Source organism: Bufo bufo, chromosome 2 (assembly GCF_905171765.1).
Source record: "Bufo bufo chromosome 2, aBufBuf1.1, whole genome shotgun sequence".
Taxonomy (NCBI): Eukaryota; Metazoa; Chordata; class Amphibia; order Anura; family Bufonidae; genus Bufo; species Bufo bufo.
The window spans coordinates 86,164,701-86,189,551 of record NC_053390.1 but is presented as its reverse complement, the minus strand read 5'-3'; the positions used below and the strand labels follow the sequence as shown (position 1 = coordinate 86,189,551).

Here is a 24,851-nt window from a genome sequence, read left to right as displayed (position 1 = left end):
TGCTTTCTTCCTCAGATGAGCTTTATGGAGATATTGACTTCATTTTCCAGCAGGACTTGGCACCTGCCCACACTGCCAAAAGTACCAAAACCTGGTTCAATGACCATGTGATTACTGTGCTTGATTGGCCAGCAAACTCACCTGACCTGAACACCATAGAGAATCTATGGGGCATTGCCAAGAGAAAGATGAGACATGAGACCGAACAATGCAGAGGAGCTGAAGGCTGTTATTGAAGCGTCCTGGTCTTCCATAACACCTCAGCAGTGCCATAGGCTGATAGCATCCATGCCACGCCGCTTTGAGGCAGTAATTGATGCAAAAGGGGCCCAAACCAAGTACTGAGCACATATGCATGATTATACTTTTCAGAGGTCCTACATTTTTCTATTTAACATCTTTTTTTTTTGATTTCACGTAATATTCTAATTTTCTGTGATTGTGAATTTGGGGTTTTCATAAGCTGTAATCTATAATCATCCAAATTATAACAAAGGCTTGAAATATCTCGCTTTGCATGTAATGAGTCTATCTCCTGTATTAGTTTCACCTTTTAAGTTGCATTACTGAAATAAATGAACTTTTGCACAATATTAAAACATTTTGAGTTTCACCTGTAGGTCCAGTTACCGTCAAGTTCTCTCTGGATTTGGTTGTGATCATCATGTGGATTCTTTGTTCTAATCCATTTGGTGTGCAGTCTGAGAGCCCCTGGACTTCACTTTTAAAGGGGTTGTCTCAGTTCAGCAAAGGGCATTTATCATGTAGAGAAAGTTAATACGAGGCACTTACTAATGTATTGTGATTGTCCATATTGCCTCCTTTCCTGGCTTGATTCCTTTTTCCATTACATTATACACTGCTCGTCTCCTGCAGCGCATATACAAGGTGGCCAGGACAGGATCTGCTGCGCATGCGTGCCTGTGCACGCTCTCACAGTCCCGCCACCAGAAAGGTCGGTGCTAGAGATGAGAGAAATAATTCTACAGAATTGATTTATCCAATCAGTAGGGCTGTTAGAATCGATTTGTCCAATCAGCAGGGCTTCTTCATTTGCATAAACCCTACTGATTGGACAAATCTATTCTGTAGAATCATTTCGCAAGCACAACCACCGCTGCTGTATTACAGGGTGGTTGTAACCTCTGGAAATGAGCAGTGTATAATGTGATGGAAAAATGAATCAAGCCAGCAAAGGAAACAATATATGGCCAATCACAATATATTAGTAAGTGCCTTGTATTAACTTTATCTAAATAATAAATGCCATTTGCTGAATTCAGACAACCCCCAAGTCCCCTGACTAGTCATGGATTGGTGGCAGTAGCGTTGTAGCAGTAGTAGTGTTGTCAGGAACGGAACCAAGGGTCCACACAAGGAGTACGGCCATGATACGACAGTCTAGAGAATTAGGCAAAAGCGTAGTCAAGGAGGGAGCCAAGGATCAGAGCCAGTTGTAGAACAACAGGTACTCGAGAAACAAGCAACATCCAGAGCAAATCAAAGCTCAGGAGCCAGAACCGGGAAAAGTAGTGAGAGCCAGGACAGGGTAGGAAACTCAGTCAGAAGGCAGGGCAGGGTGCAGGATCTGCAGCTGGCTGTAAGGTGCATCAGCCTTTCATTGAAGGGATATATGTCAGCATAGGACTAGACTGCATCTGTTGGCATATGTTATTCTGTATTGGTCAGCAGTGATGGCCAGTTCGCAGTGTTCACCAACAAACACATGTCGGCTGCCATCTTGACTCACAAGTCCGGCGATGCACAGGTAAGCCCTTTCCTGTGCCGCGAGCTGGTCTAAAATCAAATGTGGTCACCGGGAGCAGGCAGTTCTGAGAACAGCCGCCAGGGCCCTTCATCGGGCTGTTCTCGGAACTGCCTGCTCCCGGTGACCACATTTGTTTCAGACCGGCTCGCAGCGCAGGCACAGGTAAGGGCTTACCTGTGCATCGCCGGACTTGTGAGTCAAGATGGAAGCCCGCATGTGTTCGTTGGCGAACACTGCGAACTGGCCATCACTGTTGGTCAAGTTGTCCTGCTTGACATAGTCGCTAAAATTGAGTCCTGTCAAGCTGCTAAAAGTTCTAGTAAACCTTTTTGCTTTGTTACATCTCCCCATGGACATGGTGGACGACCACCTGTATGGCACCATTACTGCTGTCCTAAAGTGCCAGAATAACCAACCTGCCTAGTAATACAGCAGTTCCCTCTCCACATCTGCATCGCTGTACAACTAGAAAGGTTGGCATTCCAGGACCACAGGAAAGCTGGATGACTAGGCCTCTGGGTAGTGGAAAACATATTTCAACGGGAATGGGAAACTCCATTGATTTTACTGGTAATATAAGTTGTTTTTACTCCAGTTGTATTTCATCTAGAACACGCCCCGTTTGTTTCCTTTTTTTGTTGTTGTAGGAGGGGAGAACGATCTTCCCAGCACCACCGCCGAATAATGTCCCAATAGCAGCAGCACCTGTCAAACATAAGAGCGTGGCCGAACTGCAAGCTGAAAAGGCGGCCTCCATTTCTCCCTTTAGGAAGACCATGACCAATGCCACTGCGTACACTGCTGGTACGGAGATTCCGAGCCTATCATACTCATTGCTTGGAAGGGGAAAGCAATATTTTTTCATTTGAATTTATTTTAATTTTTTTGCGCCTCTAGGCCTCAGCACCCTGTTAGGTCTTGGTATTGCCTCTCCTCATTCTGCCTTTACTCAGATGGTGACTACCTTTGGCCTGGCTGGGATTGTGGGGTACCACACTGTGTGGGGAGTCACGCCCGCCCTGCACTCCCCACTCATGTCCGTAACTAATGCTATCTCAGGTAAGTGCTTGTTTGTGTCGTGCCCTTTCTTTGTGTTCACAGTGAACCCTGTGTATTATGCTTTGCAGTACAGCAATGGATGTTAGACATGTGCAGAAAGAAAACTTGTGGCGTCTATGTTTCCTTATAGAAACTGTTGATAAGTTACAGTATGTGTCCACGTACACACGTAAAAGTCTGACCGACCAGGGCCAATATGGTGTCAACCGAGACATATATACTTGTTCCTTCGATGTATGTTGAACAGACACTGTTCATTTTAGAGGAAGGATAAGCGGCTGCCAGACACCTTTGGGGAAAACAGTTGGGTTGGTCTGATTAAACTCCCAACCTTTTAAGATCCTTGTTTCCTATCAAGGGCGAGGTCTGAAGACCACCAGCCATTGTCCTCTGTTAGATTGTTAGTGAAACCCATTGCCTTTGAGAAAATCCATATGGCCATCTTTAAAGAGGTTCTCCATCTGTACAAAATTGATTATCTATCTTTAGGATAGGCCATGAAAATTGATGGAGTGTCATGGCACTTACGATCAGCTGACCTGTGTGTGGGGGGTGCCAAGAGTTGGACTACCACTGATTTGAGGTTCCTAATGGTGGGACATAAAGCTGGAAAAAACCTGATTGTTAAAGTACCGCATAGTCTTGTACAGTGCTAACGATCAAACAGCAATCTATACTTTTTTTTTTTTTAGCTCAATAGTATATACCTTTAAAATAACAATTCTGCAAGTGTTAGCTCTATTTAATAATAATCTATCCTCAGGTAATGTCATCAGTATTTGACACCCGGGAGTCGGGACCCCCGCCCATCAGCTGTTAGAGAAGTCAGCAGAGCACACAGAAGTGCCGCAGCCTTCTTGCAGCTTACCCACGTTTTTCGGATCGTGGCTAGGCGCAGCTTGGCCCCATTAAAGTGAATGTTTTGGCTTGCTTGAAAGTAGTGTGGTTTTTGCAAGCTTTTTCCTGGGGTGGCATTTTTTAGTTGCAACTTTTTTTTTTATTCAGTTTTTCTGATGATTTTCCCTCTAAACCTCTGCAAAAACCCGCCACATCCAAAGGATGCTGCAATTTTATTAATAAAAAAAAAAGGACCAAGGACATGCAATTTTATAATGTCCTATTGGTCAACATGTAACATCTGATGACTGTGGTTTTAGCTCCAAGACAACACAGCTTTTTTTTTTTTCCATACAACAAAGATGTTGTATGAAACCTGTTTACTACTACTTTATTAAGGCCTAATGAGTTAATGGAGAGGAGTTTCTGATTTGTGAGCCCCATCAAGTATTTGGAGCCGAGATCTGTCTTTGCCTGCCTCTCCTGGCATGTCCTTGTATCATGGCTGTGAAATTACAGGTAATGATTTGTCCCTGCAGTGGGACACCCTGTCATTCACGTATTTTTGGGGTAGCTCTTAGGGGGCCGTTCAAATCACGTTTTGCACCCTGTTAAAAGGCGCTGTTTTTCGTTAACAAAAACAACTCCTTTAAACAAAATGTACTTGGCTAGCGGAGGGCTTTGACTAATACAGGGGCGTCCTGATGTAAACCAGACAACCTCTTAACCCTTTTTCCCTTTAGCCGGATTGTTGGGCCCGATGTAAGTCGCAGTATTGTGCCTCTTCCTGTTCTTTACACCCCAGCTCCCCCACCTTTTTGAGTTTTTGCTGATTTTCTCTTGTATTCAGGCCAGTTGCACTGCAGGGTCCAGGCTGTGAAATTTCAATACTTGTTTCAGAAACATGTTTGTTAAAAATGCTTTTTATTAGCCGGCGCTATGCGGTGCGGTAATATGCGTCCTGCTGGGGCCATCATGCCTCCTGCTGAGGAATGCAGTATATGAAACAGCCGGCTTATAAACGCCGCTTATAGCCTCGGTTCTTTCTCCTTTCCAATAAAAATCCTTTCAGGGAGAGAAAGAGAAAAAAAATCATAAAACATGTTATGGCAATTTTTGTTGAACATCTAACAGATTTTAAAATTTACACGGCCTCACGGGCAGACTGGCAGCTTATTGACTGGGGATGGATTTCCGTGCCTGCAGTTTAGGACACCGCCTGTTTTACTGACATTCATGAAGTTATTAAGTGAACTTTTACATGCCTGTTAACTTTGTATGTGTGTATAATATCTTCTGTAGATGCTCAGAAAATAAAAAATGGCATCTATACTAATGGTATTTTTTGGTGTCAGCATATTGCTAGGCCATCAATATCAGAAGGACTCTGCACCCATGCTGATCAGCTGTTTGAAGGGATCATGGAGCTTCAGACATCCTATAGTACATGGCAATCTCTTTCTAACAAAGCTAGAACCAGCCCTGTACCTCACATGGGTCCAGAGATCTCCACATTCATTGCTCTGCTAGCTTTATATCAAGCTGACAGCTCAAGGGGCGTGTCCTTTCTGCTGCAGCTCAGGGGGCGTGTCCATGCTCTCCCTATCACAGCTCAGGGGGTTTGGTAGTGGGACATCTAATGTAGCTCCTTGTCGTGGGACCCTTAAAACAAAGAAGATTGCCCCTTTTAAAATTATAGTGCAGGAGTCAGCAACCGTCGGCACTCCAGCTGTTGTGAAACTACAATTCCCAGCATGCTCCATTCATTTCTATGGGAGTTATGAGAAGAGCAGAGCAAGTGTGCATGCTGGGAGTTGTAGTTTCACAACACTTGGAGTGCCGGAGGTTACCTACCCATAGTATAGTGTATATAAATTGGTGTGGTCTCAGGTCGACCCCTGTCTATAGCCACTATTAAGGTATATTGTAATCATAGATGACCCCTGTGAACGCCACATGGGAATGGGAAAACTGTGCTCTCTCTGAACATCCTGCAGGGGGCAACCCCACCCCTTCTATGACCCAGAACAGACACTCTGTACGAGCAGTTTTTATTCTGGCGGACTCGAGGCATCCTTGTATTCCATGTAATATAATAGCCGCCGCCGCAGTGGAATTGTGGGAGACTGGCTGCAGCTTACCCTGGCGGAATAGACTGTTTGCAGCGGGTGCTACGAGCGGAACCTGGGACAATCGGCCTATATTCTGAGGAGAGGTTTGAAGAATGCCTCCAGATATACTGCAACTGGAAGCCCATGATCAGCCTATCAGCTATAATCTATGGAGGCATGCTGAAACCAGTGTTCAGTGTTCTTGCAGCGCCTCCACAGGGTAATTGTAGCATTACAACAGTAGAATTAACAAGCAGTAAATGTAGTGCACTATCCACTGCTGCAGCGCTGTAAATCCTCTGCTTGCTCTGCGGTTTGCTATGGTGACATTACACGTGTACTGCATATTCCCGGGTGATGGTTGTCTTCAGACTCTGCCATGAGTAGTCAGGCTTCACTGACCTCCATCTACTGGCTTTCATTATGTGCTGACACCTAGTGGACACTATGAAAACTTAGTAGTGGCAGGTCAAAACTCTTGACTTTTTTTAGTTTGTTTTTGTTAAATGCCACTTTTTTTCGTCATGATATTTATCTAAGAACACTTTTATCTCTTACATAGTATGAATGTAGACTTAATAAGTATTGTATATTTTTACAAAATAAAAATAAACATCTGATTAAAAAAAAATATATATATATATATATATATATATATATATATATATATATATATATATATATATATATATATATATATATATATATATTGTAGGTGCCAGCGCATCTAATATGAACATATCGGAAAGGAACATGATTTCTTGGACCCCTTCTTATTTTTTTTTTGTGGACCTTGCCCCTTTCTCAGGGGATGTATAGAACTGTATAGGACTATTACTGACATTGTCTTGTTGTTTGCAGGTCTGACTGCTGTCGGTGGGCTCGCTTTGATGGGGGGTTCTTATCTTCCCTCCAGCTCCTCTGACATCCTTGCTGTACTTGCTGCATTCGTGTCTTCCATCAACATTGCAGGTAATGGGAGGGATGGACTTTAGTAACTTACTGTTTTTGTTTCCAATCCGCATAAAAACGGATCGAATACGGAAACCATACGGATATGTTTTGTGCAATAACGAAATGGAAGAGGACTTAAATCAGAGGAAAAAAACCCTCATATACGGAACAAAGGATCTGTGATAAACGGACTGCAAAACAACAACGGAGCCCTAACTCTGTATTTCATGAGCAATGATAGCACTTGCAATTTACTGCTAAATACTGGACTGCACCAAGTCCATAAGCCCATGCCAATTAGCAGTTAACTTCCTGCCCATGCCAACACGCCTGGGTAATTGTACCCTTTGGGTACAGCCATATGGTCAGGTTTCCTGATGTGGTTTTTGAAGCTCATATCATATCTGTCCTTTATACTTTCTCTCCTTTTATGATCCACTCCTGATTTTGGCTTCCAAAACTGCCTCCAGAAACCTGACCGTGTGGCCGTTACCTTATGGTTCTATGATTATTCAGGCACAGCAGGTGTGCCCACACGATTACGCGCAGGGTGAAGGCGGCTGAACTGGAGAACTCCAATCCTCGTATCCTTTTACCCATAAAGTGTCCCAATCAGTATGATCATGGTAAACCACGGCTCTTTGTTACCCCACACATCTGATCACCGGTAGTCACTATATTGGGGCGCATTCATACGCAGCAGATTTGTTGCCGAACTTTCTGTGACTGAAAATCCGTTCAGCTCACCTGAATGAGGTTTTCGCAGCTAGTATTCGGTTTTTGAAATTTTGGGCCACTATAAGCAAATCTCTTTGACGATTGCCTTCATGTTCTAGTTTAGAAAGTTTTGCCTACATGAGTGATTGTACTTTTGGGGAAAGTAATACATTATACATGGGGATCATTTTGCGCTGTCATGGTCATCTGGATCATTTCTTTCTGGGAACTTTCCCTGAGGACATGGATTTGGGGGGGTAAGGAGGTCCCAGTCTGCAGAGAAAGTGATTTTTATTGGCATCAGCGTCGGCATTCTTCAATAATCAATTCAATATGGAAAAATATAAGCAGCTAATTGAGCCAAATTGTCCTCATGCCAGGATATTACTTTTCCCTTACTCACTGTCTTTGTGTAAGTAATTCTTTAAATGGCTGTCACAAATAGAGCCAAGCTCTACTCTGAAAATCTAAAGCAGCAGTGTGTAATATGCTAAAGCTTGGCGGGATTATTCCTACTAGCAATACCGAGCTTTAGATAATATAGGCCTTCAGGAAAAAGCCGAAGACGTGATTCTAATGAACAAGGTGTTCATAGTTGCCGTCAGAACGGGTGTTGGGAGTCTTAGGGGGCATTCACACGCTGTGGATTTTGTTGTAGAATTTTCCACAAAATCAATTGTCATGTGGCCAGGCCTATTAAAGGGTCTGACATTGACTAATACTGTGGCTTCCTCCACTAGGTGGCAGTGCACAAGACGTCTTGGTTACTTTCTGTTATGTACTGTCGTTAGCGTGCGAGTGTAAATAAAGCGTCTGTTCCTTCCCAAATCTAGTACCAATCACAATGCTTCCTCCCTCCCCAATATAGTGACAAGCAGAACTTTCCCCCTTGTGGGGCGAAACCTGTCCAAGCATCCCTATCAGAGCTGAAACGGCAGGCGAGGCTGCCACCTGCTGACCGTGTTTATACACTACATAACTAGTGCAGCGTAATCGATCAACCCAAAGATCTAGAATCAGCCAAAGTAGGTTTGAGAAGGTGTTTAAAAAAAACGTTAGATATACAAGGCTGCATAAAAAGCTGACTAGCTTGTCGGTAAACCGACACGTGGTCGACAGAGTGTAGTTGCTTGATTGCTCATCGTCTCGTCATTATCCCGTGATGTCTCTTCTGATTCTTTATCATCTTCTTGGCAGGTGGTTTCGTGGTGACACAGAGAATGCTGGACATGTTCAAGCGTCCTACCGATCCTCCGGAGTACAATTACCTGTACTTGCTCCCCGCGGGTACATTTGTCGGGGGATATGCTGCTGCACTTAACAGTGGATATACTATTGAGCAGGTAAGGAGGCGATTTCCTGTGTATTCATTTATGAATTGTAATTACATTTGGCCCATTTGGACTTTTTTAGGTGAACAGCGCCACTTCTGTCCGTGGGCTGTGACTGGTATTACACCTCAGTCTCATTTACTTGAATGGGGGCTAGCCTTGATATGAGACACAGCCTGTAGGTCAGAATGGCGCTGCCTCTGGGGAAACAAAGCAGTCCTCAGCTTGATGCTATGGTAATTTTTTTTTTTTGGTTTTAAATGGCAATTAAAGGCACTTAGCTATATGTAACCCTTCTGAGCCTTGATCTACTCTCCTATGAGCTCTCGTTCCCCAAAGAAGTGGGGGGAGTGGAAGGAAAGCTCCCGTATGGAATCTCCTTTCTTCTTAAAACAGGCATTTCCTATATTTTTGGGGGATATTACAGCACAAGTAAGTCTTCCACACAGTTTATTATGGTATTGCGCAGCGTTCATGTGCCCTGTCCTGCGCACCATGCCACATCTACAGTGCCCCGATCTCCTTAATCTGAATCCTTGTGGCAAGTTACCTATTGACTGCAACTAGTAAGGATCTGGATACAGAATAAGTAATTAGCAGCAATTAACCTTTTCCTGTTGTTCAGTATGTAACTTGTACATAATAGGTTTACCCGCTATGGTAAATGATGGCATATGCCATCACATACTGATCAATGGTGGTCCATACAATCCATGTATTGAAGACCCTTCACTAGTGTCCCAGTACAACAACCCTCCCGGCCACCCTCTGTCCCGGGGTCTACAACTCAGCCCTGTTCATCTCACCCTGCACATGGAGTGTCCTGGGAGCATTAACAAATGCAGAAGGGACCATTGCTTTGTTCTCCAGATACTGGGGTCCCAGAGGTCGGAGCTTTACTGATTATATTGTTATGGTGTGTCCTGGTGAGATTCCATAAACTTAAATGATGAAGGGTTTCCATGTTACTGGGGCCATCATTGAGGCAATGTGAGACTGGGTTCAGTGTACTCCTATTTAAAGGGGTTGTCTAATTTCAGTAAACAGCATTTATCATGTTCACCAAGTTAAAACACGGCACTTATTAATGTATTGTGATTGTTCGTATTCCTTCCTTTGCTGACTTTATTCCTTTTTTCATCGCATTATACACTGCTCGTTTCCAGGGGTTACGGTGACCCGCTACAGCACAGATGCCATGTGAACAGGAGCCACTATGCATGCCTAATGTGAGCTCCCACGGTCCAGGCCACGAGTGAGGCCAGCGCTTTTTCCCCCAAGTGTGCAAGCATGACCACTGCTACTAGATTTCAGGGTAGTTGTAACCCCTGGATATGAGCAGCATGTCCCCCGTTTGAATGGAGCGGTAGTCAAACATGCATGCTGGTGCTCCATTCAAGGTCTATGGGACTCCTGTAGATGGCGAGTGCAGCGCTTGGGTGTTTCCATTAGTCCCATAGACACTTGTATTACTGTGAGATCTGAGATTTGAGAATAAATAGACTTAACTAAACTATGATAAAAGATGTATACAAAGGAGAACATTAAGAATAAAATAACAGTCACCAGCGCGAGCAAATGAGCGAGCTCCCATTGGTCAGTTCCCAACGTGACACCTGGCCGACACACATTTGATACAAAGGTCATGGTAACCAGACACATTATGCTGATGTCTTCAATGGAGCTAACCCCTTTGTTACCTAGCTAGATGTTTTCTACCCTCCTGGGGTCTTCAGTGTGCAGTACGCTTGTACAGTTACTTCAGACTTCATGAACGCCAGGTACCACCATGTACCACTAACCAACTACATTACAAGGAATTAAAGAGGAAAGAACCACTAAAACACCTTGCTATACAACACTGAATGGACTGGCAGTGTGCATGCTTGACTACAGCTCCAGTCAAACGGGGGACATGGGACCCCGGTTCCTGTAATTGATTTTGGTCCCATCAGTCAGAAACTTATCACCTATGCTGTCATCCTGGGACAACCTGTTTAGCTATAGCTTTTTTTTTTTTAAATCTTTACCAAAAAGTACTAGACTCGGTGACGCCACCTTCAAAATAGTAGTACAAGAGCTTATTCGACCTCATGAGTTACTATCTATACTGAACAAAGGACACCGGTATACAGACTGAGTGTATATGTGTACACCCCTCTACTTCTCCAACACAAACGGGAATACTTGTGAGCATCGTAGACACATTCACAGGTTGAACATGGCCGAAATCTTTTTCAAAGGCAATATGAAATCCATTATGAGAAAATTAATAGCCAGATCCCCCTCCTTCAACTCTGACCATGGCCGAGTTCTGTAGATAAAACTGTTCCCCCTTAGAAAAACCAACCCAAGTTCTTAGTAGATGCCTCTGAAGTCAGCCGGGCCCTGTGCTGTCCTGTAAACACGTGAAGCCAGATCTCGAGTCTTTATTGCCTCCAGTCTTACATGCAGTCTGCAGGGGATTTGTTACACTCAGTGCCAAGGGAAGGAGCCAGGAGCTTTCTTTCATATACGAGGTGGTTCATATATTTAATAATGTGATAATAAAAGTGTAATCCATGACCTTAGTATTGTGTACAAGCACAAACCGCTAAGATGGCTCATAGACAGATGGCGTAATATTATTAGTGTGTTTATGTAACAGGCTGATATTTAATAGCTGCTTCGGCAAATTCTAGACTTTATTTTTTAAGGGATGAGAGAAAATAGTAACTTTTATTCTGGTGACTTTGGCCGCATGGCCCCAATAAGAGCCTCATCCACAAGGTCGTGTTCAGAAGTGGCAGACTTGCGGCGCCCAATCCACAACAGTTTACTTTACATTACATAAGGATGGGTCGTTCAAAGTGAATTCTAATTCCTCTGCCGTGGCTGTGTTTCAGATGATATACCTGGGCTCTGGCTTGTGCTGCGTCGGTGCCCTGGCTGGCCTCTCCACTCAAGGCACTGCCCGTCTGGGTAACACGCTGGGTATGATAGGAGTCGCTGGAGGAATTGCAGCAACTTTAGGGGCCCTGAAGCCAACCCCAGAATTGTTAGCCCAGATGTCAGGAGCTATGGCGTTTGGTGGCACTATTGGTAAGTACTTTACTATTTTATCTGTGTTTTTTTTATCTTTCTAACTTTGTGCTGTTTTTACAGTTTGATTGGTAGTTGTGGACTCCTGGCCAGAGCTATTCAGACAATGCTGAGATTTGTTATTTGCATTCCATATCCTCTAGCACTGGCCTCCGGTGTATTCCAGAAGTGGCATTAGGCCAGGGCTACATGGCGACTGATGGGCTGTGTGACGTTAAGGGCTCATGCACACAAACGTTGTTTTTTTTTTGCGGACCGTATTCATTCATTTGAATGGGTCCGCAAAAAAAAAAAACAGAAGTTACTCTGTGTGCATTCTGTTTCCCTATATGTCCGTTCCTCAAAAAAATAGAACATGTTCTATTATTGTCCACATTACGGACAAGGATAGTACTGTTCTATTAGGGGCAAGCTGTTCCGTTCCCCAAAATACGGAATGCACATGGACGTCATCCGTATAAAATACATACGGTCGTGTTCATGGGTCCTAAGATTGCAAATGCTGCCCTGCAAGGTACAAGTTGAACAGGGTTGGTTTGCTGCCCACAGTCGGGAACTTGTGGGTTGCATTGCTGCTCCTTTGCTATGAATGGTTGAGATGTAGTAGCTCAACATGACTGCCTTATGTTGCACTGCTGCAAGTCGGTGTAGCCTCAGCCTTAGGCCGCATGCACGCGACCGTGTGGCGGTCATGCCCATTTTGCCGACCACAGATCCGCGGAGCACAGGCACTGGCCATGTGCACCTCACATTGACTTCAGTCGCTCCACGATCCACAAGATGTGGCCAAAGAGGATATGTTCTATCTTTTTCGGTGCAACAGTAAGGACATAGAAGCACATGGGAATCCCTGAAGTCGGTGGGTCCGCACCGTGATGCAGGGTGCACATGGCCGATGCCTGTGTTTTGTGGATCCATGTAAATGCCGCCTAAGTGTTTAAAAGCTTAAAGATGGTTAACTATGGTTTACAGACGAAGGCCATTACCAAAAGGTAAGTAACAGCAAAAGCTGTCTTTTTGTATTGCTTGGAGAAATCAGAGTTTTTGTAGTGGTGGCCATTTTTGGAAAATTGTAAACCAGAAGAGCAGCCATTTTGATGGCCTTGTTTGGGCCAACTTTTTAGAAACTGGCTATCAATTTGTCAGCATGCTTGTTCAATAAAAGTGACAATTTTGCAATCTGTTTTTAAGAAACCAATCAAAATGGCTGCACTTCCAGTTGACATATTTACAAAATGGCTGCCACACCAGAACAGGAAAAAAAAAGACATGTCTCTAAAAAGCAAACCTAATTGCTAAACTTCAGCTGCTGCCTTGATGTCTGAGGACTAATATATGGCTGTTTTTACAATTTGGGTTGGGCTCCTCAATAGACAGGCGGTATTGTAATATTGGTTAGTAAATCCTGTGTAATGACCGCCGCTCTGCGTAGAGGTGAGGCACATTTTACACGACCGACCTGCAAGATGTAAAGTTATTTTCGGTACAAATGCTGTATTAATTCACCCTGACAGGTTTACATAATGGGCCTGCAGTCCTGTAGAGGTTCGTGCTGCCCCTCCTCCATTATACATATTTTTTTATTGTCTGTCTTGTCTCGGTTGCTCCTTTGAAGTAATGGAGAGTTATTTTAGAAGGAACAAACTTTTCCAAACGATTGCCGCACGCCTCCCTTCCTCTAAGGCATGTTGCTGACTTGTTCTTGGGTAGAAAGCTGGAATGTCGTGCCTTTTGATGGCATGATCCCTGAACAGGCCCTTTTATCTTCAATCGGCAAATAATCCAGAACGCTGAGAACGTTGTCAGGTCCTGCAGCTGTGCGCTTCCCGCACGAGTATCCAGCCCTCGCCATCAAGTCATATTATCTGCAGAGGTTGTGAAAAGACCTTTGCCTCCATGCAAACCCTAATACACTGCAATGTTGGCTTAATTTTCGAAAGACTGTAGTAAAAACTGTAACACGGGAATCAATGACCCCTAAATCTATAGGTCTTGCTGGCCAGTTACTACCATTAAGGCTTCGTGCACACGGCCATTGCTGTTTTGCGGTCTGCCCACACTTTCCTCGGGCCCTACTGTAGAAACGCCTATTTTTGTCCGCAGATGGACAATAATAGGTCACGCTCTATAATTTGCGGAACATCCACACAAATGCGGACAACACACGGATGACACCCGTGTGCTGTCTTCTGCATTTTTTGCAGCACCATAGAATTGAATGGGTCCGCAAGTAATCTGCAAAAAATGTGGATCAGACACGGATATATGGTCGTGTGCATGAGCCATAAACACTCGGTTAACCACTGTATACATGTCCGTCCTTTCAGCAGGCTATATAGATCTTCGTCTTATTTACTCCCATTGCTTACATAGCACTAACGCATTCTGGGGCTCTGTACAAAGGGTGTCACCATCTGCACGTACACCAGGGCCAGTGTGATGGGGATTAACATGCCAGTCTGCTTTTTGCAGCTTGAGAGGAAACTGTGCAAACACAGGGAGAACACACGTTCTTCATGCTGATGTTTTCCTTGGTCCCTTTGTAATCCAGGACCCCACAGCGCTGCAAGTGTTAAATGCTGAACCCCATAAGGTCATCACCTGATGTTATTACTTACAGTACATGCCGAATATCCTCTATGGGTATCTTCACGAGGATTAAAATACAAGTCGGAAAAAAAAAAATCTGATGTGTATTTACTGAAGAAATTTGAGTCTGACCACTGGATTTATACTGTTGATCTGGATTCAGTGGTGTCGTCTTAGGCTGTGTTCACACTGGCATCAGCTTTCTATTGCCTTGATAACAGGAATAAGGATGCATGCTGCTCTGTTCTTTCAGTTATACGCAAGAGCTTTATAGGTATACGTCATATTATATTTGTGTATTATTAGCCACACCTGCTAACGACTCATTGCAGTTCCACAGACCCTCCTGAATCAGTCTGCAGCTCCAATAACGTCTAATGTCTTCTTGGTTCTCGCACTACCAGGTCTGACCATCGCCAAGCGTATCCAGATCTCTGACCTGCCCCAGCTGGTGGCGGCCTTCCACAGCTTAGTCGGTCTGGCTGCTGTCCTCACCTGTGTAGCCGAGTACATGATTGAGTACCCACACTTTGCAACAGATCCAGCTGCCAATCTCACGAAGATTGTGGCTTACCTCGGCACGTATATTGGCGGTGTCACTTTCAGCGGCTCTCTCGTGGCCTACGGAAAACTTCAAGGTGAGTGTGCCCCATGGCCTCCCACAAAGTACAGAATAATCATGCTTTACTTTAACCACTTCAGCCCCCAGTGCTTAAACACCCTGAAAGACCAGGCCACTTTTTACACTTCTGACCTACACTACTTTCACCATTTATTGCTCGGTCATGCAACTTACCACCCAAATGAATTTTACCTCCTTTTCTTCTCACTAATAGAGCTTTCATTTGGTGGTATTTCATTGCTGCTGACATTTTTACTTTTTTTTGTTTATACTTCTTTCCAAAATGGGGTCACTTGTGGGGTAGTTATACTGCCCTGGCATTCTAGGGGCCCAAATGTGTGGTAAGGAGTTTGAAATCAAATTCTGTAAAAAATGACGAGTGAAATCCGAAAGGTGCTCTTTGGAATATGGGCCCCTTTGCCCACCTAGGCTGCAAAAAAGTGTCACACATCTGGTATCTCTGTATTCAGGAGAAGTTGAGGAATGTGTTTTGGGGTGTCTTTTTACATATACCCATGCTGGGTGAGATAAATATCTTGGTCAAATGCCAACTTTGTATAAAAAAAATGGGAAAAGTTGTCTTTTGCCAAGATATTTCTCTCACCCAGCATGGGTATATGTAAAATGACACCCCAAAACACATTCCCCAACTTCTCCTGAGTACGGAGATACCAGATGTGTGACACTTTTTTGCAGCCTAGGTGGGCAAAAGGGCCCATATTCCAAAGAGCACCTTTCGGATTTCACAGGTCATTTTTTACAGAATTTGATTTCAAACTCCTTACCACACATTTGGGCCCCTAGAATGCCAGGGCAGTATAACTACCCCACAAGTGACCCCATTTTGGAAAGAAGAGACCCCAAGGTATTCGCTGATGCGCATAGTGAGTTCATGGAAGTTTTTTATTTTTTGTCACAAGTTAGTGGAATATGAGACTTTGTATGAAAAAAAAAATAAAAAATAAAAATCTGCATTTTCCACTAACTTGTGACAAAAAATAAAAAATTCTAGGAACTCTCCATGCCCCTCACGGAATACCTTGGGGTGTCTTCTTTCCAAAATGGGGTCACTTGTGGGGTAGTTATACTGCCCTGGCATTTTCCAGGGGCCCTAATGTGTGGTAAGTAGGTAAATGACCTGTGAAATCCTAAAGCTGCTCTTTGGAATATGGGCCCCTTTGCCCACCTAGGCTGCAAAAAAGTGTCACACATGTGGTATCGCCGTATTCAGGAGAAGTTGGGCAATGTGTTTTGGGGTGTCATTTTACATATACCCTTGCTGGGTGAGAGAAATATCTTGGCAAAAGACAACTTTTCCCATTTTTTTTTTTTTATACAAAGTTGGCATTTGACCAAGATATTTATCTCACCCAGCATGGGTATATGTAAAATGACACCCCAAAACACATTCCCCAACTTCTCCTGAGTACGGCGATACCAGATGTGTGACACTTTTTTGCAGCCTAGATGCGCAAAGGGGCCCAAATTCCTTTTAGGAGGGCATTTTTAGACATTTGGATACCAGACTTCTTCTCACGCTTTGGGGCCCCTAGAATGCCAGGGCAGTATAAATACCCCACATGTGACCCCATTTTGGAAAGAAGACACCCCAAGGTATTCAATGAGGGGCATGGCGAGTTCATAGAAATTTTTTTTTTTTGGCACAAGTTAGCGGAAATTGATATTTTTAATTTTTTTCTCAGTCTCCCGTTCCGCTAACTTGGGACAAAAATTTCAATCTTTCATGGACTCAATATGCCCCTCACGGAATACCTGGGGGTGTCTTCTTTCCAAAATGGGGTCACATGTGGGGTATTTATACTGCCCTGGCATTCTAGGGGCCCTAAAGCGTGAGAAGAAGTCTGGAATATAAATGTCTAAAAAATTTTACGCATTTGGATTCCGTGAGGGGTATGGTGAGTTCATGTGAGATTTTATTTTTTGACACAAGTTAGTGGAATATGAGACTTTGTAAGAAAAAAAAAAAATAATTCCGCTAACTTGGGCCAAAAAAATGTCTGAATGGAGCCTTACAGGGGGGGTGATCAATGACAGGGGGGGTGATCAATGACAGGGGGGGTGATCAATGACAGGGGGGGTGATCAATGACAGGGGGGTGATCAATGACAGGGGGGTGATCAGGGAGTCTATATGGGGTGATAACCACAGTCATTAATCATGCCCCTGTAAGGCTTCATTCAGACGTCCGGATGCGTTTTGCGGATCCGATCCATCTATCAGTGCATCCGTAAAAATCATGCGGACATCTGAATGGAGCTTTACAGGGGGGTAATCAATGACAGGGGGGTGATCAGGGAGTCTATATGGGGTGATAACCACAGTCATTGATCACGCCCGTGTAAGGCTTCATTCAGACGTCCGGATGCGTTTTGCGGATCCGATCCATCTATCAGTGGATCCGTAAAAATCATGCGGACGTCTGAATGGAGCTTTACAGGGGGTTGATCAATGACAGGGGGGTAATCAATGACAGGGGGGTGATCAGGGAGTCTATATGGGGTGATCAGGGGCTAATAAGGGGTTAATAAGTGACGGGGGGGGGGGGGGGGGGGGGGGGGTGTAGTGTAGTGGTGCTTGGTGCTACTTTACTGAGCTACCTGTGTCCTCTGGTGGTCGATCCAAACAAAGGGGACCACCAGAGGACCAGGTAGCAGGTATATTAGACGCTGTTATCAAAACAGCGTCTAATATACCTGTTAGGGGTTAAAAAAAACACATCTCCAGCCTGCCAGCGAACGATCGCCGCTGGCAGGCTGGAGATCAACTCTCTTACCTTCCGTTCCTGTGAGCGCGCGCGCCTGTGTGCGCGCGTTCACAGGAAATCTCGCGTCTCGCGAGATGACGCATATATGCGTGACTCTGCGCAGGGCTGCCACCTCCGGAATGCGATCCTGCGTTAGGCGGTCCGGAGGTGGTTAAAGGGGTTATCCCTTGATTAATGTAAAAAATAAAAATCAGACATCATATAATACTTAACCATCTCTCTCTCTAACAAAGCTAGAACTAGCCCTCTACCTCACATGGGTCCAGAGATCTCCACAATAATTGCTGCAAATGCTCTGCTAGATTTATTTCAAGCTGGACGCTCAGGGGGTGTGTCCATTCTGCTGTAGCTTTCTCCCTTTTACAGCTCAGGGGCTTGTCCTTTCCGCTGCAGCTTCATCCTATCACAGCTCAGGGGCTTGTCCTTTCCGGTGCAGCTTCATCCTATCACAGCTCAGGGGCTTGTCCTTTCCGGTGCAGCTTCATCCTATCACAGCTCAGGGGCTTGTCCTTCCTGCTGCAGCTCTCTCCCTGTAACTTTCACAGGGAGGTCTGGTGGCGGTTGAAGGATGGAACGGAGCATTGTCCATCCACCAAGGTGGACAAAGAAATGAGGAAAAGAACAAACAGCAGGTGGCACTATACCAATAGATTTTATTGAATAACTGAGTAAGTTTAAAGTATTAGGATTTAGGGGCTGGTTTGAAAATTTTTTAGAATATTTTTGAGGGGGCGACACATTTAATAATCTCTATTAGATAAGCAGATATACAGCGAGCTTCCTGGTAACAATGACTGGTGCTCCAGGTGTCATATATAAAGGGATCTGGGAGCAATTTTCCAGTACATGTGTTTTACTTTGTGTTGGCTGTATGTAGATTTTTGCATCCTGGCACCAAAGCTCTGTCTTCCCCCCTCTCACCACCCAGCGTTCTCCAGCAATGTAAATGTCAGACGTGCAAGTTCTATAAATAATCCTTTAATTGGGTTTAGTGGTCCCCAAAATGCTGCCATCTGTTTCCTTCAAAACCTTTTATTCTTGGTTTTGACTATGATAGCAAAGCGATTTTGCGGGGTCAGATCTGCCGTCTGCCGTGGGATTTGATCTAATACCACAAGACAGAAATGTGATTGGGTCAGTATGGCGGGGTTTGAACATGGTAACATAAAGAAGGGCGCAAGTCAATAGAGTTCAGCTTTATTATAAAGCAGGTTATCCCGGGGAAGCCAGCAAAGTATCAAGTATAGCAGCCATATGTCTCATGTGACGGAGATGGGATGCTTTCTGCCTCCAGTTAGCAACATCATACAAAATATACGTACATGATGACTATGGAACACCCAGATCTTTGGCATGATTGGGTTTCTATAGTTTTCAAGGTGAGGCTTAAATAACCACCCCCACAAAAATTTGTATTTTCTGACTGGAAAAATACCAGATGTAAACTGTAGTGAAGGTAATCTTCTTACCAGTGTCTGTATTTGTTAGTTATAGCCTCTCTTCTGAGTCTCAGCTGTGTCATGTGACCAGCACTCTCCCTCTCCAAATAACACTGCATCTAATGTGCGAACAGGAAGCCAATTTCTCTATGTATTCCTAAAGGAGCCCCAATGTCCGTCTCATAGGAATGAATAGAGAAGTAACTTCCTGTCCTGTGTCAGTTGGAAAGTTTAATTGTTGGTCACATGACACAGCTGAGAATCAGAAGGGAGGTTATAACTCACAAATACAGTCAATGGTAAGAAAATGACCTTCACTACAGTTTACATCATGTACCTTTCTAGCAGGTCAGAGAATAATCATTTTTGTGGGAGTGCTACTTTAAGGGCTCGTTCACACGAACGTTTTTGCGTTCCGTATACGGGCCGTTTTTTTTGTTCCATATACGGTCCGTATACGGAACCATTCATTTCAATGGTTCCGCAAAAAAAACGTAATGTACTCCGTATGCATTCCGTTTCCGTTTTTCCGTTCAAAGATAGAACATGTCCTATTATTGCTATTGTTCTGTTTTTGTGGAACCATCTATTGAAAATGTTATGCCCAGCCCAGTTTTTTCTATGTAATTACTGTATACTGTATATGCCATACGGAAAAAACGGAACGGAAAAACGGAATGGAACTGGAAACGCTACTGAAACAAAAAACGGGTCCGTTAAAAACCGCCCGCAAAACCCTGAAAAAGCCATATGGTCGTATGAACAAGCCCTAAAGGGAATCTGTCACCAGGAAATTCACTGATATACCAGGCACTAGCTCAGCTGAATGCAATGATACCTTTCACTTGGCGATCCGTTGCTTCATTCTGAAGAAAAGTACTTTTAATCCATTTGCAAATGAGCACTCTAAGTGCACTGAGGGCGGGCCCAAGCCAATCTGTGCACCTTTGCTCCTCCGCTTTGCTTCCAAAGACACGCAGAAGAGCTAAGGTGCACTGAATGGCTATAACCCACCCTCAGTGCCCTTAAGCACTAATTTACTTAGCCTTCGAAACACTGATTTCTGTAAAATGGCGCAATGGATTGATTGGGGTAAGAAATGCATGTTTCATTTTTAATCAGCACTGCCAGGCATTAAGGGGGAGATTTATTAACGCTGTATGCCAGCTTTCCAGCGTAGAAAAGTTGCCACAAAATGTACGCCTTTTTAGCCTTTTCTGACACCTTACCGAAGAGTGGGCATGAGGAGGCAGGCCACGTGTGCGTCTGAAAATGGGTGCACATTATGCCAGAAACCTACTCTAGCTCTATGCTGTAATAGATTACTTTTCTGGCGCACGGACAGCTTAAGGCTACTTTCACACTTGCGTTAGGTGCGGATCCGTCTGGTATCTGCACAGATGGATCCGCACCTATAATGCAAACGATGGTATCCGTTCAGAACGGATCCGTCTGCATTCTATGTAAAAAAAAAAAAAGTAAGTCTAATTGTTAGTCAGACGGATCCGTCCTGACTTTACATTGAAAGTCAATGGGGGACGGATCCGTTTGCAATCGCACCATATTGTGTCAACGTCAAACAGATCCGTCCCCATTGACTTGCATTGTAAGTCTGGACGGATCCGTTTGGCTCCGCACGGCCAGGCGGACACCAAAACGCTGCAAGCAGCGTTTTGGTGTCGGCTTACAGAGCGGAATGGAGGCGGAACGGAGCCAAACTGATGCATTCTGAGCGGATCCTTATCCATTCAGAATGCATTGGGGATGAAAGGATCGTTCGGGGCCGCTTGTGAGAGCCATCAAATGTATCTCACAAGCGGAACCACAAACGCAAGTGTGAAAGTAGCCTAAGATGCATACATTTATTAAGGAGCAGGCACCTCGTAATACATTTGTGGCGTCTTCGGATACTGCAGGGTAAATTAAGACCAACACCCTTTACTATACAACTATTGGAAATGGCTTTTACGGTTGGACTGACTGGCCAGTGAACCCGGCGTCTGTAGAAATAGGCCTGCCTGTTATGTAATCTGTACAATAATCGATAATGGCCCTTCTAAATTGTTCCAAGATCTTGCTGAATATTTTTGGTCCAGCTACAGCTTCTTGGCAGACGGCGAGCTGCGCTGTTAGCATAAAACTTTGATAACGGCTTGTATTAAGCTCATCAATTAAGTAAAAGATACACATCTCGCAGATCAGAACCTCGGCTCGCATATATCTCTGTCCAGGGCTTGTGTCCTACTATTCTGCCAAATCATATTAAATAACCCTTCCCCAAAGACTGCGCTCAGCCTGCTGAGCTGGGTTATTACCTCTTGGCGTAGGCTCTACATTTCTATAACGTGTGGCGGGTTTTAAAGCAGAAAACATTTTATCCTTGCAGGATAACAGGCCGAACCGAATGGACAAATGTCTTTTTTCGGCCTTATATACTTTGTTACTATGTTACTATCCTCCTCACAGCTTCAGTGAAGCCAGTAGTCCTTTTTTGCTTACTACATAAAAATGGATATAATACAGTGGCGGCAGGTTGGATGTGCTGCAGACCGGGGTGCACAACCTGGTGGCCCCCAAAACATCTGGTAATAGACATGTATGTCTATCTTGGCGCTGGTCACACGTTTTTTTTTCATGTATTCTCCCGTTAGATGGGAGTCCTGAAAGTGTAACCAGACATTTATGGTATGTACTATATTTTCCATATGCCATAAATACAGTATTTCAGTTGTTAAGACCCCTTTAAGTTTTATTTTCAGCTCTTGGGGTTGGTTCAGTCTGACAATGTGGACCCCAACCAGAAAACATTGTGCTGTCTTATAGTACAGTACACTGGTTAGCATTAAAGGGGCGGGGTGGCAGTATACTACATTTTGCCATATTTGTTTAGAAAGTTCCAGCACATATCTCAAAGGGATCTGTAGATCACTATTCAAATGGATGGTGTACTGTTGCTGTTCCATACAGAGATGTCCAGTAGAAAACAAACGTACTTATGTTTTTTGATTACGCGATACTATGGATGACGGATGCATTGTATTCCTGTGAAGTGGCATTCATCAGAGGTGTAAATTGTGTAATACCTCCTATGGACACGGAAAAACACATCAATGGTCGGCTGTTTAATGCATAGCTGGGCAGGGTCAATGATGCCGAGTGTCTTTCCATAATGTCCCCTCTATGATGTCAGGGGATCTGTCTTTGGGACAGATTCTCTTATTAGAGGACTACATGCTGCTGGTTCATGGTGACCAATTAGATGCATTTTCAAATGTCTCAAGACCATTTTGAGGCGTCTGATAGGATGGCAGCTGCAGGGGAGCATATACTCCTCCATGATGCCATCTCATAAATGCACTGATTGAGGCGGGCACCGGCGTTAGAAGAGACCATGTTTACAGAGAGAACACACAGACTCTAGAGGTATGAAAAGCGCAGAAGTTGACTTTTCCATAACTTTATTTGGGGTATAATTTCATTTTTAAATTCCATGTGTACTGAACCATCACAATAAATTCATTGCTCCAAATCCCATATACTGGAATAGGTCTGAATATTTATCCTCAGCTGTGTTGCTGGATTAGTAGTCCAGAGGCTCACTATTATACACTGCTCAAAAAAATAAAGGGAACACTTAAACAACACAATGTAACTCCAAGTCAATCACACTTCTGTGAAATCAAACTGTGCACTTAGGAAGCAACACTGAGTGACAATCAATTTCACATGCTGTTGTGCAAATGGGATAGACGACAGGTGGAAATTATAGGCAATTAGCAAGACACCCCCAATAAAGGAGTGGTTCTGCAGGTGGTGACCACAGATCACTTCTCAGTTCCTATGCTTCCTGGCTGATGTTTTGGTCATTTTTGAATGCTGGCGGTCCTTTCACTCTAGTGGTAGCATGAGATGGAGTCTACAACCCACACAAGTGGATCAGGTAGTGCAGCTTATCCAGGATGGCACATCAATGCGAGCTGTGGCAAGAAGGTTTGCTGTGTCTGTCAGCGTAGTGTCCAGAGCATGGAGGCGCTACCAGGAGACAGGCCAGTACATCAGGAGACGTGGAGGAGGCCGTAGGAGGGCAACAACCCAGCAGCAGGACCGCTACCTCCGCCTTTGTGCAAGGAGGAACAGGAGGAGCACTGCCAGAGCCCTGCAAAATGACCTCCAGCAGGCCACAAATGTGCATGTGTCTGCTCAAACGGTATGAAACAGACTCCATGAGGGTGATATGAGGGCCCGACGTCCACAGGTGGGGGTTGTGCTTACAGCCCAACACCGTGCAGGATGTTTGGCATTTGCCAGAGAACACCAAGATTGGCAAATTCGCCACTGGCGCCCTGTGCTCTTCACAGATGAAAGCAGGTTCACACTGAGCACGTGACAGACATGACAGAGTCTGGAGACGCCGTGGAGAACGTTCTGCTGCCTGCAACATCCTCCAGCATGACCGGTTTGGCATTGGGTCAGTAATGGTGTGGGGTGGCATTTCTTTGGAGGGCCGCACAGCCCTCCATGTGCTCGCCAGAGGTAGCCTGACTGCCATTAGGTACCGAGATGAGATCCTCAGACCCCTTGTGAGACCATATGCTGGTGCGGTTGGCCCTGGGTTCCTCCTAATGCAAGACAATGCTAGACCTCATGTGGCTGGAGTGTGTCAGCAGTTCCTGCAAGACGAAGGCATTGATGCTATGGACTGGCCCGCCCGTTCCCCAGACCTGAATCCAATTGAGCACATCTGGGACATCATGTCTCGCTCTATCCACCAACGTCACGTTGCACCACAGACTGTCCAGGAGTTGGCAGATGCTTTAGTCCAGGTCTGGGAGGAGATCCCTCAGGAGACCGTCCGCCACCTCATCAGGAGCATGCACAGGCGTTGTAGGGATGTCATACAGGCACGTGGAGGCCACACACTACTGAGCCTCATTTTGACTTGTTTTAAGGACATTACATCAAAGTTGGATCAGCCTGTAGTGTGTTATTCCACTTTAATTTTGAGTGTGACTACAAATCCAGACCTCCACGGGTTGAAAAATTTGATTTCATTTTTTAATTTTTGTGTGATTTTGTTGTCAGCACATTCAACTATGTAAAGAACAAAGTATTTCAGAAGAATATTTAATTAACTCAGATCTAGGATGTTATTTTTGTGTTCCCTTTATTTTTTTGAGCAGTGTATTAATGTTAGGCCTGAAGCACTAGATGGCAGAAGTGTTACTGGATTAGTAGTTCAGAGGTCACAATTAGGCTCATGCACACGACCATATCCGTTTTGCGTTCTGCCATCTGCATTTTTTTATTTTTTTTGGTGGACCCATTTGCTTCAATGGGTCCATGGTCCACATTTTGCGGACATATTCTATCTTTTCGCTGAAAGGACATATGTCTGTTGCGCAGAAAGGTGGAACATGTCCTATACATGGCTGCAAAATGTGGACCACAGACCTAGTGAAGTCAATGGGTCTGCAGAAAATGCTGATGCAACAGAGATGGAATCCGTATTTTGTGGGTCCACAATTGGCAGACTGCAAAATAAATATGATCGCGTGGAG

At 44.5% G+C, this 24,851-nt stretch overlaps 1 protein-coding gene across 2 annotated transcripts in view; it reads left to right on the top strand.

Moving 5' to 3' along the window:
- The window catches only part of NNT (nicotinamide nucleotide transhydrogenase), a 116,303-nt gene that overhangs the window by 43,971 nt on the left and 47,481 nt on the right, over positions 1–24,851 (top strand). For both annotated transcript variants that reach the window (XM_040421271.1, XM_040421270.1), the window contains exons 10-15: positions 2,416–2,572; positions 2,666–2,827; positions 6,637–6,747; positions 8,644–8,789; positions 11,663–11,858; positions 14,852–15,085. In XM_040421271.1, coding sequence (XP_040277205.1) covers positions 2,416–2,572; positions 2,666–2,827; positions 6,637–6,747; positions 8,644–8,789; positions 11,663–11,858; positions 14,852–15,085 — 1,006 coding nt within the window. The remainder of the gene's footprint in view (positions 1–2,415; positions 2,573–2,665; positions 2,828–6,636; positions 6,748–8,643; positions 8,790–11,662; positions 11,859–14,851; positions 15,086–24,851) is intronic.